Consider the following 17,550-nt stretch of genomic DNA (forward strand, 5'->3'; position numbering starts at 1 on the left):
TGTCGGACAACTATTGAGAGCAAAGGACTGCTCCACCTTGGAGGACCGGCATCGATCTACATCTATTGCCTACACGCTACAGGTAACTGCTGGAATTAATATTATGATGTTAAGGAAATCAAACACCGCGGGTGATTCTTATTGAAATGTTCTCTTTTAATCTCTTATTGACCGTTTGAAAGCCGGAAGATCTCCTCCGTGAATAACAAACAAAAGGCTGTAAAGTTACACGCTAGAATTTAAATAATGAAGTGCCCTTATCCCGACTTGATGAAAAGTTGGTACTCTTGGGGACAAACAACATATTGCCAGATATCTAACGCTACATGGGAGATTGCGTAAACGTAACGTATGCTGATAGCGACGCACCCTGCATTCGAGTATTTAAACAGGCCTGGTGCTGCAGTGGTTTATTCAGGAACAGGTACTGAATGTATTTCAATGCAGAACAATAGCCCGTATGCCTGTTATTCAATTATATCATTAGATTCTCATAACTCCTGCAGGAAGCAGGATTTTATTGTTGTAGTTAATTAATTGGTGTAGGACGGCAATTTATTATCATTTTCATCATGGATTAATCTGCTGAACATTTTCTCTTTTAATCGTTTGTTTGTTTGGTTTGTAAACAAATTGAGAAAATAGTGAGAAATGCTGTCACAATTACCCAGATGCCAAAAGTGACACCTTCACAATGGTCCAACAAGCATTATTTTTATTTAATATTTTTTAAATTAGGACTGTTGCCAAAGCTAAACATATTAAATATAAAATAAGATAAAGAGAACCTGGAGCCATAAAATGTTTTAACATGAAAATTGACTTTATCAAAATAGTTGCAAATTATTTTTCTGGCAATTGACTAGTTGATGAATTGATTAACCCTTCCGTTGCCCTCAGTCCGTCTGTATAAATCCCATGTCCTGTGGCTGAAGCCGTCCCGAGGACTTCACCGATTGCCGCATGTAGGGCAGAATGCCAGTGTACAGCCTTTGCATATATATATTTTACACCTGTAGCACACAGTGTGGGTTTTACAGTCCTTCTTCGGTGGGCAGATCTGACACCTCTTGCGCTTACTTGCCGCGGGTGGCGAAACGGAGGCAGCCTCCTCCGCCGCCGTTGCCGCAGCGGTGCCCGGGGCAGCCGGATGCTGCGGTTGATCACGTGATCTAGCCCTCTGGACGGCTTTCACGAGAGCGGCGGAGGCTTCCGTGCGGGGGAGACGCTCCCGCCTTTCCATGAACGGAGTCACAAGGGCCTTTCCCAGCTGCTCGAGGAACACCCTCCTCTTGTTCCGCTTACCAGGCATCCAGTCGGGGTTGATCTCTCGCCATATCACGAACGCGTTGTACGAGGACACGTCAATGATGTTGTGAAACACGACCAGGGGCCATCGGGCGGTCGTCCTTCTGCAGCTGTACGTGCCGATCACCTTGTCTAGGTTGTCCACGCCTCCTTTGTTGCGGTTGTAGTCTAGGATGACGACAGGCTTCCTGTCGTCGCGCTCGCTAATGTCGGCCTCCGTGTGCCTCGTGCTCAGAAGTACCACGTTCTTGTTCTTCTTTGGGAGGTAAGAGACCACAGTGGTCGTGGGCGTGAAGGCAAACTTGGAGGACAAGACCTCTCTGTCCTTCAATGCTAGCAGTGTAGAGGGGAGCTCGGGTTTGTTCTTTCGAACCGTGCCAACCATGGTGATGTTCCTCTCCAGGAGCTGCCTTGCGAGTTCGTAAGAGGTGAAGTAATTGTCACATGTGACATTGAGACCCCTCAGTCCCTCTGTGACATCAAGCACAACCCGCATCCCCTGGTTCCGCTCTGGGCCTCCGCCAATGGCCTTGCCGGTGTAGACTTGCATCTTCCAAGCGTAGCTGGATTTGGCGTCGCAGGCCACCCACGACTTGATCCCGTATTTCGCCGGCTTGCTGGGCATGTACTGCCGGAAGGGACAACGGCCTGGGGGCGGGGCGGGGCGGGTAAATAATAATAATTGGTTATCAGCGTGTCACGGAAACAGGTGGTGGTGACGATATTGTCTTTTATATATTATTTTATTGCAAAAAAAAGGATTACAGATACGGCTAATGACAGTACATCATGTTTGTTTGTTTGTTACATTGTAATAATTGTACCTCGGAACGAAACCAGTTGCTCGTCCACTGTCACCTCAGGCCCTGGGTTGTAGAGGAGCGGCAGCCGCTCCACCCACGTGTCCCAAACCTCTCTCACGGCTGCCAGTTTGTCCGTGGCACGTCTCGCTTGTCTCGTCTCGCGGTCGTCGAAGCGGATGAGTCTGGAGTACGTGTGAAAGAGTTTGAGTGGCATCGTGGCACGGAAAATCACCCTGCCGCTCTCTGCGTCCCACAGGCTAGCTGCGGCCTCGCCCCGGGACCTGTATACACCGGCCAAGATTAGCAGCCCTATGTAGGCGCGCAGATCGGTTTCGTCCATTCCTTTCCACCCGTCCCCGTATTTCCGAAAGCCCTCGAGATTGGTGTTGTCCAGGATGATTCTTTCTATTGACGGTGTGACAAAGAGGCAGAAGGTAGAGGCGATGTCACGGGCGTGGCACGCGGCGTACCTTGTGGGTCCACCAGGGGTTGTCGGCGTGGCATTTCGCCTAGCTCTGCCCCGGTGTTGCGCGTAGGAAGCGGAGGACCAAGTTATTTCTCCGTTTTTTGAGAGGAAGGTCCGCCTTTGCACTTGAGATGGGTCGACTTGGTAATCGTCTTCTCCTTCTTCGTCTTCTCCGTCTTCGTCTTCCCCTTCTTCGTGGTTACGCGAAGGTGATTCGGGCCGCACTGGGTTGTAGTCTTCTGCTTCTTCTTCGTCGCCTTCTCCTTCGGCGTCTTCGCCTGCTTCTTCTTCTTGTTCTTCTTCTCCGGACACATCGTCTTCTTCGGACACATCTTCCTCCACCTGGTCTTCCGAATCACAGTAGTCCTGCTGGTCGCTTGAGAAAATCTGTTCGAGTACCTGTTCGACAGTGAAACGCGCAGTCATTCCGTAACTACCCGAGAGATGTCCACCGTCACCACCACCGCCACCACATGTCTGTACATGTAGAGAAGATGACGTTAGTAATGGTTCGTTATTGGGGGGGGTTTGTCCCCAGAACGGGTCGCTTTCGACCCACGCGAGGACAACGGGAGTGAGAGACGCGAGGATAGAGACTCTGAGGCGGGTCGTTTTGACCCAATGGGGACAACGGGAGGTGGCGTAGCGATGGGAGAGACTCTGAGGCGGGTCGCTTTGACCCACCCGAGGACAACGGGAGTGAGAGATGTGAGAGAGAGGGTAGAGAGACAGCGAGGGGAGAAGAGACTCTGAGGCGGGTCGCTTTGACCCACCCGAGGACAACGGGAGGTAGCGTAGCGTAGCGAGGGGAGAGAGAGAGAGAGAGAGAGAGAGAGAGAGAGAGAGAGAGAGAGAGAGAGAGAGAGAGAGAGAGAGAGACTCTGAGGCGGGTCGTTTTGACCCACCCGAGGACAACGGGAGTGAGAGACGCGATGGGAGAGACCTCTGAGGCGGGTCGCTTTGACCCACCCGAGGACAACGGGAGTGAGAGACGCGAGGATAGAGACTCTGAGGCGGGTCGTTTTGACCCAATGGGACAACGGGAGTGAGAGACGCGAGGATAGAGACTCTGAGGCGGGTCGTTTTGACCCACCCGAGGACAACGGGAGTGAGAGACGCGATGGGAGAAACTCTGAGGCGGGTCGTTTTGACCCACCCGAGGACAACGGGAGTGAGAGATGTGAGAGAGAGGGTAGAGAGACGCGAGGGGAGAAGAGACTCTGAGGCGGGTCGTTTTGACCCACCCGAGGACAACGGGAGTGAGAGACGCGATGGGAGAGACTCTGAGGCGGGTCGCTTTGACCCACCCGAGGACAACGGGAGTGAGAGACGCGAGGATAGAGACTCTGAGGCGGGTCGTTTTGACCCAATGGGACAACAGGAGTGAGAGACGCGAGGATAGAGACTCTGAGGCGGGTCGTTTTGACCCACCCGAGGACAACGGGAGTGAGAGACGCGATGGGAGAGACTCTGAGGCGGGTCGCTTTGACCCACCCGAGGACAACGGGAGTGAGAGACGCGAGGATAGAGACTCTGAGGCGGGTCGTTTTGACCCAATGGGACAACAGGAGTGAGAGACGCGAGGATAGAGACTCTGAGGCGGGTCGTTTTGACCCACCCGAGGACAACGGGAGTGAGAGACGCGATGGGAGAGACTCTGAGGCGGGTCGTTTTGACCCACCCGAGGACAACGGGAGTGAGAGACGCGATGGGAGAGACTCTGAGGCGGGTCGTTTTGACCCACCCGAGGACAACGGGAGTGAGAGACGCGAGGATAGAGACTCTGAGGCGGGTCGTTTTGACCCACCCGAGGACAACGGGAGTGAGAGACGCGATGGGAGAAACTCTGAGGCGGGTCGTTTTGACCCACCCGAGGACAACGGGAGTGAGAGATGTGAGAGAGAGGGTAGAGAGACGCGAGGGGAGAAGAGACTCTGAGGCGGGTCGTTTTGACCCACCCGAGGACAACGGGAGTGAGAGACGCGATGGGAGAGACTCTGAGGCGGGTCGCTTTGACCCACCCGAGGACAACGGGAGTGAGAGACGCGAGGATAGAGACTCTGAGGCGGGTCGTTTTGACCCAATGGGACAACAGGAGTGAGAGACGCGAGGATAGAGACTCTGAGGCGGGTCGTTTTGACCCACCCGAGGACAACGGGAGTGAGAGACGCGATGGGAGAGACCTCTGAGGCGGGTCGTTTTGACCCACCCGAGGACAACGGGAGTGAGAGACGCGAGGATAGAGACTCTGAGGCGGGTAGCTTTGACCCGTCGGGACAACGGGAGAGAGAGACGCAAGGACAGAGACTCTGAGGCGGGTCGCTTTGACCCACCCGAGGACAACGGGAGTGAGAGATGTGAGAGAGAGGGTAGAGAGACGCGAGGACAGAGAATCTGAGGCGGGTAGCTTTGACCCGTCGGGACAACGGGAGAGAGAGACGCGAGGACAGAGACTCTGAGGCGGGTCGCTTTGACCCACCCGAGGACAACGGGAGTGGGAGATGTGAGAGTGTAGAGAGATGCGATGGGAGAGACTCTGAGGCGGGTCGCTTTGACCCACCCTAGGACAACGGGAGTGAGAGATGTGAGAGAGAGGGTAGAGAGACGCGAGGACAGAGACTCTGAGGCGGGTCGCTTTGACCCACCCGAGGACAACGGAAGGGGTTTAACCAAACGATCGATTATCCTACGCCGGTCGTTTCACACGCACACACACGCACACACACACACACACACACCAACGCTAAACACGGGGATTGTTGCACTTTGACAATGAACACTCGCACACCGTAGCAATTGGTATACCCAAGGACTTATTTTATTTCCTTTTATTTTTAACACAACAAACACGGGTTACACAGCACGTTGCAAAGCATTACAAGGGCAGGAAAACAACAAAGCGACCCGGTCCCATCGCCACGTCCGTCCAAACCGGTCGAGATCGTCAACGTTCCGACGCAACGTCGTCGACCGAGGCGGACAGTTCGCTCGCCAGGTCCATTCGGTCGATTTGCGAGAAGATGAGACGCATCACAAACGCCGCAGAGCGAGAGTGCGCCGATACGATCGCGTAAGATAGGTCCCCGGGGTTCATTTTCTCGATCCTTCCGAAGGGCAAACGCTGGCAACCCTCGACGAGGTCCCAGGACAGCAAGAGTTTCACTCTGTCCAGGTCGCGTCGCGGCAGGTCCCGCAACGCCCTGCTCAAACGCGACGCCCCGATGGGCTTTCCGAGCAGATCGCACGCCGCGAGTTCCTCGGGGTTGAGCGCATCCAGATCGGTCACTCGGAACGCGGGGTCCAGGCTTCGGAGCGTGTCGGCTATCGCGTTTCGGGCGAGGTCCTCGCCCAAGTGCTGCCACATCTTCTCCATCAGAGTCTCCGGGTATTTCGCGTACGACTTGTTGGACCTGAGCTTCCGACGCATGAGGCCGATCTCCGCCTTCGCGTCGGGATTCAGGGGGAGGTGTTCGTAGTCTCGTATAGCCGCTACCAGCTTGTCAAAGTTGTCCCTGTTCCTCTGCAGGTAGTTCGCCATTTGAAACATGGGAGTCGGGTTCATTTTCGCGTCTCTCCTCTCTTACTGTCTGCTTGCTGTCTGCTCTCTCGGACGAGCGGAGATGCGCGAGTGTACACCCGCGTTCGTATCGCTTAGCCAATAAGTATGTGTAATGTGATATATATATATATATATATATATATATATATATATATATATATATATATATATATATATATATATATAAAATAATATTAAAAGGTCAGAGTTGTGGTGGGTGTGTTTGCGCGTGCGCCCGGGATCGTCAATGATCGGGCGTGTACTCGGCCACCGCGGCGGACAGTTCGCTCGCCAGGTCCATTCGGTCGATTTGCGAGAAGATGAGACGCATCACAAACGCGGCAGAGCGAGAGTGCTCGGAGACGATCGCGTTCGACAGGTCCCCCGCGTTCATTCTCGCGATCCTTCCGAAGGGCAAACGCTGGCAACCCTCGACGAGGTCCCAGGACAGCAAGAGTTTCACTCTGTCCAGTTCGCGTCGCGGCAGGTCCTTCAACAGTTTGCTCAAGCGCGACGTCCCGATGGGCTTTCCGAGCAGATCGCACGCCGCGAGGTCCTCGGGTTTGAGCGCATCCAGATCGGTCACTCGGAACGCGGGGTCCAGGCTTCGGAGCGTGTCAGCTATCGCGTTCCAAGCCACGTCATCGCTCAACGACTTCCACATCCTCTCCATCAGAGTCTCTGGGTATTTCGCGTACGACTTGTTGGACCTGTGCCTCTTAAGCATGAGGCCGATCTCCTTCTTCGCCTCGGGATTCAGGGGGTGGTGTTCGTAGTCTCGTATAGCCGCCACGAGCTTGTCGAACGTGTCCCTGTTCGTCCTCAGGTAGTTCGCCATTTGAAAAAACGGAGTCGGTTGCATTTTCGCGTCTCTCCTCTCTACTGTCTGCTCTCTCGGACGACCGAAGATGCGCGAGTGTACAACGTAGTAGTATAGCGCCTAGAATATATGTGTAAGTAAATAAATATATATATATATATATAGATAGAGTAGCGAGGGGAGGGACTCTGAGGCGGGTCGTTTTGACCCACCCGAGGACAACGGGGGGTGGCGTAGCGTAGCGAGGAGAGGAGAAGAGACTCTGAGGCGGGTCGTTTTGACCCGTCGAGACGACGGGAGGCAGCGTAGCGTAGCGAGGAGAGGAGAAGAGACTCTGAGGCGGGTCGTTTTGACCCACCCGAGGACAACGGGAGGTGGCGTAGCGTAGCGAGGAGAGGAGAAGAGACTCTGAGGCGGGTCGTTTTGACCCACCCGAGGACAACGGGAGTGGGAGATGTGAGAGGGTAGAGAGACGCGAGGACAGAGACTCTGAGGCGGGTCGTTTTGACCCACCCGAGGACGACGGGAGGTAGCGTAGCGTAGCGTAGCGAGGAGAGGAGAAGAGACTCTGAGGCGGGTCGTTTTGACCCACCCGAGGACAACGGGATAGAGATAGTGAGTGTGAGTAAGGGGAGTAAGATGAGATAGCCGGGAGAGTCAAAGGTGGGTCACTTTGACCCACCAGAAGAAGACAAGGGGAGATAGACAGCGGGGAGACTCCGATGTGGGTCGCTTTGACCCCTCGAGACGACGGAAGGGTTAATCATTTCAGTTGTTGTATGAACTGATGTATGTCTATATGAGCTGTACCGTTCATTGTGACGTGACTCGTTTTTTCAGTCTTTGCTTTTTCCTTGAGTCTGATAATAGAAGTTTCATAACTTCTTTTCCTTCAGTGAAATGTAACTCTCCAAAGTTGCAGTGGTTGATTTAAAACATGATTATTTGTTTACCTTCCAGTTGCCGTTCGTGGTCATGGATGATTTTGTTCGTAATAAATTAACTGAATGGGGTCTCAGCCAGTTGATACCAATATTTGAAGGTAAAGTATTACCATGACTCTTTTATGGGCACAGATTTTATAAAGTGTTTATATGACCTAACAATACTGAAACGTATAAGCATCTACAGAACTAAAAGAACTATGAAAAATGCTGCAATGTTGTTCTTCAGTACAATGCTGACATATTCTTGACAGGCATAGTTTTAATAAAATGGGAGAGATCAGTTCTGACTAATGCTGGAAATTCTTCTTGTTAATTGCAGAACATGAAATTGACACAAAAAGTCTTTACCTTCTGAATGATGGAGACATCTCCGACTTGATCCCAAAAGTGGGACCAAGGTCAAAATTCAAGATGAGTCTCAAGTTGTTAAAGGTAACGTTCTGTACTGTGAACACAATTTACACAAATACTGTATTTATAATTTATAGGAGCACAGACTTCTGTTTTCTTGACACATAATTGATAATAATAACTCATTAACAATAATAGCATGTGCTAGAATTTTAACATTTATTTACTATTGTGGATTTGCAACTATTGTCTTTCGTCACTAGGATGAACAAAACACAGCAAATCCAGAAACAGTTGAATCATCAGCTGAAGTAAGTTGAATAAAGTTTCAAGCACTCAGGCATCATAAGGCATTTATTATAATTATATAGATCATATTTTCAATGTCTGCTCAAACTTTTACTTGGCCACTTAGTATTGATTTAAGACACAAATGTTCATGTTCACCCTCAGGTTTGTCCGTCCACCAGTGACACAAGTGATAAAGGTGAGACACACTTTATCTTATTGGTTACATGTAGTGTTCATTGAAGTTTTTTGAGGAGGTAATATCTTACTTTGACTAAGAAACGATATCGAGAACATGTTTTAATATTGTGAGAGGCAGATGCAACAAACCTTTCTTTCTGCTTTTTTTTTTCCAACTAAAAATATCCAAAAAGTAAAGAGAGAGTCAGATCTTCAGGATGAGTCCAGCCAACGTCAATCACTAACTAGAAAAGAACGACTTGCCAACAAACCAGGATCATACTCAGGTATTTATAATACTTTACAAACAATGGCAACCTACAACTTACTATAGGGTTAACTTTTTTATGTAATAACATTTTTACTTAGCTTACTTACATAGCAAATGTGTGTTTCTATAGCTTGGCCACAAAAAATACTCTCATTTGCTGCCATATGCAATCTTGTCATCTTATCAATCTTATCCTACATGGACCTGGCAGAGAAAGTCCCTCTCACGCTCTCCTCATTGTGCATTACCGCTTACTTGATACACTGGTTCATGGTTCCTGCTGAACAGTTCTTTACTTTCACTCTGACAGAAGAAGAGATACTGTCTGATGTGAAAGACATCATGGAATGTGTCAGTCAGAAAATACCTCACGAAGACAACAAGCTCAACAAGTTCCTGACGTAAGTATAAAGTTTATTAAAGTTTCCATATTAATATGTTATACGGGCCTGGTTCCACTGCTGACCAGAGGCCAGTTTCACTAAGAGATTTAAGACTGATAGTGTTGAGCCAGACATCATGGGTTTGTCCGGCCGTACGTACGTACGTACGTATGTCCATTTCTCACCAACGTCTCGAAGGAATTTGTTTTGGACTCAAGGATGAACTGATTACAATTTGGTGGTCACAGATCAAGGTCACTGTGACCTCACAAAACACATTTTTGATCATAACTGAAGAATTCAGCTAATTATGACAATTTCACATAAATGTCTAATCGGATAAAATGATGAAGTGATGACAATTTGGAAAGACATGGATGTAAACTACAACTTGACTGTTTGTCTGAGGGATTCAGTTGTGAGGCGATAATTCTTTTAATAATCCAAATTTACAGCAAATTACTTCTACTGAAGATAGTACAATATGCTGAAGAGGGCTGTTTATAGACGGATCTCTTTCTGATTTTAACACATTCTGTCAGTGTTTTTATGTTTTTGAAACAAATGAATTAACCCACACATAAACTCTTGTACAACAGGGAAAGAATCAGTGATTTGAAGACAGACAAGAAGGAGAGGGTTGGTGTCTTTGGCAAAACCGGGGCTGGAAAGAGCTCTTTGATAAATGCCGTCATTGGAGAGAAGGATCTCCTGCCCTCTGGAGACTTCCGTGCATGTACCTCAGTCATGATTGAAGTGGAGGCTAACATGCAGAACTCAAAGTATGAGGCAAACATTGAGTTCATTACAAAAGAGGTAAAATGAGCTGAATATGTTTGTTTACTTGAAGCTATTTAAAAAGGTATGCCATATAATTTAACAAAGTTAAAGGTATTTTTTAAATTGTATTTAGGAGTGGAAAGATGAGTTGTGGTTCTCTAAAAATTTCCTTGGGGATAATGCGGATCAGGAAAGTGACGATGATTCTCGGGACATAGTTGAAAAGCTGTCAGCGCTGTATGGAGAAGACTGGAAAAACAAATCTCCTGATGACCTCATGAATGACAGATATTTCAAAGAGATCCCAGAATTTCTCCTTCCCAAGGAGAAGATTTTGACAGTAAAAACAGTGAGTAAGAGTAAAAATCTTGAATCACTTCATGAGAAGCCTTCTTGTCTGTCTGACAGAGGGAAATGTTATTGAGGTTTATGTAATATGCATGCTGCCTAGCCATTCCAGGTTGGTTTAGTTCAACAAATGTAAAAGTAAAATCATTATGTGAAACTTTCTACTTAAAAACAGAGTGGCCTTGATGCACCTGTCCTCGAAAACTACAAACCCATAGAAAATGTCCCCTTTATAGAAAAATCATAAAGAAGTTTGTATACCAGTAACTAAATATATTTATATAACTGTTTTAACATCCAAACAGGATTTTTCCTCCGTCTTTGTGCCCAAACATTTTACATTGAGATTAAATTACATCTTGTATTATTAAATCTCAACACTGCTTTTGTTCACACTTTAGTTCAGCTGGTAATAGTAATAGTAATTATTGTATCTCTTAAAATCTGATCATCATCAATTTAAAACCTAATTGTCACCCAAAATAGCACTTTTGTGTCCACTTCCGGTTTAGTATTTAATATTTATTGATCCAAATGTAGCTTTTTGCTTTTGTTGTTTCAATGATGGGGTAACTTAATTGCTCTTCTTTTGTATATTTTCCTGTTTTAATTATTTTGTGCAATTTGTAAAGCAGTTTGAAGTTGGAGTCTGCTTATGAATGATATCACTTACGTTGCCTTAATCTCGTTTTATTATTTATTGCAGGCTAAAGAGCTATCTGCAAAATTAGTCAGATACACAAGAAGTGACCCAAAAGATGAAGAAGGTAAAGACATAAAGAGGTGGTATTGGCCACTAGTGAAGTGTGTGACTATCAAGGTGCCAAATAATGATCTTCTGAAGCACGTCACACTTGTGGATCTTCCTGGAAATGGGGATCGTAACAAGAGCAGGGACAAGATGTGGAAAAAGGTAATTCATCACATGCAATGCTGTTTAGTGTATTACTGTAGTACTGGTAACCATCATAATGCTTGCTGTCATGTCCCTTCAGCTTGTTGGAAGTTGTTCCACTGTGTGGATCGTGACTGAAATGAATCGAGCTGCATCAGAGCGAGAAGCCTGGGAGATCCTGGAAAGTGCCTCTAGCTTCATGGGAAATGGTGGCCAGTGTCAGCACATTTACTTTATCTGCACCAAGTCTGATCTTATTAAAAACTCAAAACATCAGTAAGTGATTTAAGATGCCAACAGTACATATACATATATATTAAAGGAACTGTGAGGACTTTTGAAGTGTTCATGAAACAGTCTCAATAATAATACTGATGTCTCTATATGACCTACATGAGAAAACGGGACCACCAGCGAGTAGATTGTCTATTTCTATAGAGTCATTCTTAATGCTTGTCATCTGTTTTATCAGTTCTTTCAAAGAAATTCCTTTAGAAATCAATAACTGCTCACACAGGTGACACAAAATAATGCAAATATTTTCATTTAGTTCCACAGCTGATGTTCGTGCTTTGATATTGGAAAGAAACGAACAAGCCAAGAAAGAAGTGAAAGAAGAATTCAGCAAACTAAAGGAGATTAAGGTGAGTTTTATAGACAGAAAGTACAACATAAAGATTGTCGGCGACTCTAAGCATGTCTTAAAACTAGTGCTGGGCAACGATTAAAATATTTAATCGCGATTAATCGCATTGTTATGGCAAAGTTCAATAATGAATTCAAAAGCAGTGTATTGCGCACTTTTATTTTACAAGTACTGCTATATGAACAAAAGTGTAATATCATTTGGTTCACGAGATGCAGGTAGCATGTTTTATACTTAATGTGAATATAATTCATACTTTGTTGGCATCTTATTCTGAAAACCGGATGTTCGTCTGAAGAAACCGGATGTTGTCTCACGTTAATGTTTCCGCTAACTTTCAAAGTCCTTCGCTCTGCGTTTACCGTGAATTTCAGCATATAAAATGTAAGTGTCTGCTGAGTTGACCACGGAGATCTGAGTGTCTGCTGACTTTACCGCAGCGATGTCCAGTAGTCTCCAGGGAGAGCAAAAGCTGGTGCAGCTTCTCTCTTTATTTATGCCCCCCCCCCCCTCGACCAGAAGCGGAAGTCGCCTTTTCTCTACGGCAACCCTGAAGGGACATCATATCTCCAATACAAAACGATAAACATGAGACAGTCTGTTACAATAATAATAAATAAAAAATACTTACCTGTTTTTTTTGTTTTTTTGTTGTTGTTTTATTATTGTTGTTATTTTTTTTTTTCCATCTCAAAAGGCTCAAGGACACACACACGTTCACACACACACACACACACACACACACACATACATACACAACCGACTATAGGATGTTTGCTGGCTTTTATCCCACTGTTCTTGTCATCCTCTTGTTGTTATGTCTATGTATTGTCTCTTGTCTTTCAATAAAAAATTAAAAAATAATAATAATAATAATACATTTTAAAAATGCATTAACGCGCGATAAAATAATTGTCGGCGTTAATTAATGAATGCGTTAACACGAAATTAAGGCGTTAACTTGCCCAGCACTACTTAAAACCAAAACTTTTTCTTTTCAGAAACATTTCAGTGATGAAAGTTTCAAAGTGTTCACAGTGAGCTCCGACGAGTTTCTAGAAAAAAACTATCTAGATCCAGACGACACTGGTAGGTGAAGTCTTCATATATGAGCACATTTAGATTTACTTTACTTTAACAAAACAAACAAGAATGACTAATTGGATTATGGCAATAAAATGTAAGTATGTTTTGTAACTATACAAGATGCAAAACGTTTTTTACAGAAATACCCAAACTTCAGGAATGTCTGCAGGATCTCAATGACTGTCACTCAGAGACGTTAAACTATGTGTCTGGAGCTCATGGGATTCTCTCTCTGATTCAAGGGGCCAGCCGTGGAGGAGGGGTAAGATCAAGAAATGTAATCTATTTCTTTGTCTTTAATTATCATTAATATTCACAGAAAATAATGTGAAAACATAAAGTCAAAGACAGACTACTTACATGTAATGTCATCCATACATACATTTTATCAATAAAGTTAGTTTTCCTGATTTCGTGTTGCTTCAGAGAGGCTGCATAACGACAGTAATTAAAGGGTGGTCTAACTCAAAATCAACAACATTTTGTATAAATGTGAATAAATCAAGAAAACTCAGTCAAGTAACAGAATGGTTTCACTGCTTTGAATACTGAATGTGTTGTTGTTGATTTCAGGCTGACACAAAGACAGCTGTGTACACAGTCCTTCAACAAAAGATGAGGGATGAACTTGATAAAGTCAGGAAACCAATGGAAGAGACTTATCTGGGTTTTGAAAAGTGCCTCAGTGAGGGGGTTGAAAAATCTAAAAGTTCATGTGAAAAAGACTTGAAGTCGGTGATAAATCCTGTACGTATTTGAATTATTACAACATCATTACAACGGATTTTGCACTTCATATGAATGTCTTAAAAATGTTTCTGTTTTTTCTGTTTTGTTTCAGAATAAGTCAGGTAGTGGTTTCCACAGGACACTGAAGTGTATAGTAGAGCACGATGGCATCCACAAGACAAAAAAGGGGAAACAAATAAACCTCAATATGAAGTTATCTTCATGCCTGACTGAGAGCATTGATGAGGAATTCAAGAAGACCTTCCCGTAAGAAATGACTCAATAAAGACATAAAACCCTGAGCAGGCTAATTGTACAAACTATGGAGAATGTCTAGAAATAACAGATTGTACATTATACAGTTATACAAGTTATGTGATATAATGCATACATACAAATTACATTATTGAAATACAAACTTGTCAATGATGCGTTTATGAAACATTTCAACTTGTTTCAGAAATGAAGGAAACTGTGGACCTTTCAGCGGAGTCCTCAATTCATTTTCACTTGACACGAAGATGATGAAAGAGAAGACAGAGTACAAAGATGTCGAACTGCAACTGATATTTCTCAGTACAGAGGTAAAAGAGGAGAATAGTACCGTTAGTCTTTATTAAGCTATTAGTCCAGATCAGAAAGGCTTCAGCAGACATGAAGACTAAACATTAGAGAATAAATGAAATATAGATGTTTTTAGCTGTTAACATATATACACTGTTATGAAGAAGTCTATCAATACAGTAAATGTCAGTAAAAACTGGAGATGCCCTTTGAAAAATGATGAGCCTTATTTGTAAATGACCTTGATTTTATCTAAAATTTGTGGATCTATGATTCATATTCTCTCTTAGGTAGAACAGATTAAGACAAAACTCAACAAAATCATCCGCGAACGTAAGAAAACGATCTACAGCAGTCTGACGACAACAATTGAGACAAACATGCAGAAATGCTATGACGGTACGATAAAGATCATCACATATAAAACCTGACACTGTAAAGATGCACATTAATCATCAGAACTGTGCAGAATGTAATTATAATAACATTTAATTGACGAAAGTTTTCTGTTTTATTGTAGAAGCAAAACAAATTAAAGGACCGGGCATGCTGAATGATGTGAGAGAAACTATGGTGAAGCACGTAGTTGGGTCAAAAAACGTCATGTTTCAGAAAGCTAAAGCTGTTATGTTGAAACAGCTGGATGACTTGATGGTTTGTAACATTTTATAATACGTGTGTACGGTGAGGATATAGTAAAACATGTTGTGCTGCTTATCTTTATCTACAATTCTAGGTCATCATATATATAATCAAGTGGAATATGCCTCTTGTTGAATGCTGCTTTTGCTACTAACACACTGCAGGCCCTTTCACACACATTCAGCTATTGTTATAAGACACATTTTGTCTGTGAGTGATAAAGATGTTTATGCTAATTTAGAAATACATCCTGGTCAATCTGGAAAAAACAGTGCAGAAATCAATCGAGCTGTCGCTCAAGACAGATGGCGTCTCAATCCCAGGTAAAGACAACGTTACAAAATAATAACAATCACTAAAAATTCTGATGGAAATGAATAGGTCAACAAATTTTCAATAGTGTGATTAATAGTGAACTTGATGTTAACATGTTTGTTTTTTAGACGTTACATTGGAGCTTGTGATGGTGAAGAACCACTACAAAGAACTGCAGGGAAGCCCAGATGAAGAACCACTAATTTGGTAAAACTGTTGTTAAAATATCTACATAATGCCTCCAGATTGAGCTGCTCTGAATAATGCTAATGATGCTTTTTATTACACTAGTGCTGTTCCGCCCAGCCCGGCAGCTGCACAGCTGACAACCAACTGAAGAGCCCTGCATGCACGCTGGTTAGAGACGTGAGGCCTCTGGATTTGGTCTCAACCATTTTTGTCAACTCATCTTATCCAGGTTCTCTTTGAGTGTTGTTTTGATATGTACTTTGAATTAGCTTGTTGTGAAAGACATGCATAGAGATTCTATGTGTTGTTGGGCATTTTTTCTTTTAAATGATTAATGATAAGATGCAGACAGAAAATGTGTGGGGGGTGAGAGCGGGATTTCATGCAGCAAAGGTCCCCAGTCTGATTCAAACCAGGTGCATTGTGGTTTACACACTGTACAGGTCTTAGAGACCGGTCCACTATGATGTCCCAGATACATTTTGTTTTAATGATTTAACATTTTTTTCTTCTTGATTTCTATGTATACCTTTTTAATCCAATTTGTAATTGACATTCCAATGATTTTATGGGTGTTTAACATAAATCCTGAACCTTGATCACAGTACGTACTGTATGTTTAATTTTATATACTCGTTACATGTAATCCCATATTGCTTAGGGATGATTCAATGATTTTGATTTAATGTGTGACTTTCTATCATTTACCAAAATATAATCATACGTGCTTGTAGTGTTGACTGTATGTTGAAGCTAATGAAATAAGTGAACTTTTAGTGAACCCACTCTGACAGGATGATTGACAGTCACCAGGAGAGAAAGGCTGTAAACTCAGGAAACTAATCAGTTAGTAGAGAGACATCCTGTTCAATGGGGCCTGTGTACTGGAACATCCTGCTTCAGGCCGTAAAGTTAGAGAAGCATAAGAAGTGCTTTATCTGTGTAACAACAGACACACCGATATATACTTTTTATCCTTAAAGCGTAGAACATGAGAATATACAATAAGTAGTTCTTAACGTCTCAGAAGAAGAGGACATAGGTGCAGGCAGTCAGCTGCATGGATCACAAGTTCCCACTACACACCTTCCACAAAGGGGGGGTTGTTTACCCTAAAAAGTAGGTCTGTCAGAAGTGATAAGACTATTAGGACTGTTCCGTCCAATGATTTGAGAATGATCTGTTGTCTACCATATATGGGCCTGGAGGTTGCAGGAAGCGCCAAGGAGAAGCGTATATATAGGAGACAGCAAAGGATCGAGGCTTTTTGGCCTTTTTTGGATGACTTCTGGAGCGTTCATACTCTTAACATTTGACATTTTGTTTTAACTTTTACATCGATTTTTTTGGTATTCATTTTTGTTAATCTTTTTCTTTACTTTCTGTAAAAAACAAATAAAACTGGTTTGTATTTTGTGCATTCCAACCAAAGTCCAGTGTTGCTCATCTCTGGTGGGGTCCTCTAGTCTCCTAAAGGTAAGAGTGCTCTTCCCCTGGGATAGGCTGACAATAGTAAATTAATTACACAAGAAATTTGAATGACTTTCCTGCTACAAGCTAAGGTTAAGATGGTGTTCAATATTGTTGTGATTTACTAACTTGGTTGTCTCAGATTGATTTTGAAGCTCTGCTAATGTATCATATGTGACGCTGCAGTGTTGATTATCATGTTTAGACGTTAGATGTTGTGTATTAGGAAGCAATAGGGGTCAGATTGGCATCTAAATTGGGGAAGTTAGGGCTAGGGTCCTGAAGCTGCCCTTAATAACCGAGCGAGGTTCCCAACCACACGGGGTTCCTCCTCCAGCGGTGGCCCTTTAGAGCGGGTCCATCCTGGAGTACATCCAGTCCTCCCACACCTATTGCTCACACAAACACCTAAATCTGTTGATATCCGGCAGTCGGGAAGGCCGACGTTTTTAGCCTGAAACAAGAGATACGGCGGTGGCTCGTGATATTAAGTTATCCTGGTTTTCTCCC

The 17,550-nt window shown here is 44.4% G+C and overlaps 2 protein-coding genes across 3 annotated transcripts in view; both read left to right on the forward strand.

The window, feature by feature from the left end:
- Window positions 1-17,001, forward strand: LOC142944091 (nuclear GTPase SLIP-GC-like). 2 transcript variants are annotated; one of them, XM_076085594.1, is made up of 22 exons: window positions 1-82; window positions 7,917-7,998; window positions 8,223-8,335; window positions 8,518-8,565; window positions 8,708-8,741; window positions 8,917-9,009; window positions 9,304-9,394; window positions 9,976-10,192; window positions 10,290-10,505; window positions 11,211-11,417; window positions 11,500-11,675; window positions 11,950-12,043; window positions 13,047-13,134; window positions 13,272-13,408; window positions 13,705-13,878; window positions 13,973-14,127; window positions 14,321-14,444; window positions 14,715-14,823; window positions 14,945-15,078; window positions 15,308-15,389; window positions 15,510-15,588; window positions 15,673-17,001. In XM_076085594.1, the coding sequence occupies exons 2-22, from the start codon at window positions 7,932-7,934 to the stop codon at window positions 15,716-15,718; spliced, it is 2,484 nt and encodes an 827-aa protein (XP_075941709.1). In that variant the 5' UTR covers window positions 1-82; window positions 7,917-7,931; the 3' UTR covers window positions 15,719-17,001. The 2 variants fall into 2 exon arrangements, with proteins under 2 accessions (XP_075941709.1, XP_075941710.1); XM_076085595.1 differs by having other exon boundaries at window positions 13,272-13,393.
- Window positions 16,915-17,550, forward strand: part of LOC142944090 (nuclear GTPase SLIP-GC-like) — a 20,186-nt gene continuing 19,550 nt past the window's right edge. Inside the window, exon 1 of the mRNA XM_076085592.1 lies at window positions 16,915-17,046. The gene's annotated coding sequence lies outside the window, so the exon portion shown is untranslated. The remainder of the gene's footprint in view (window positions 17,047-17,550) is intronic.

The sequence above is a fragment of the Anarhichas minor genome, unplaced genomic scaffold, assembly GCF_050575085.1.
Source record: "Anarhichas minor isolate MPS153535 unplaced genomic scaffold, ASM5057508v1 ptg000188l, whole genome shotgun sequence".
NCBI lineage: Eukaryota > Metazoa > Chordata > Actinopteri > Perciformes > Anarhichadidae > Anarhichas > Anarhichas minor.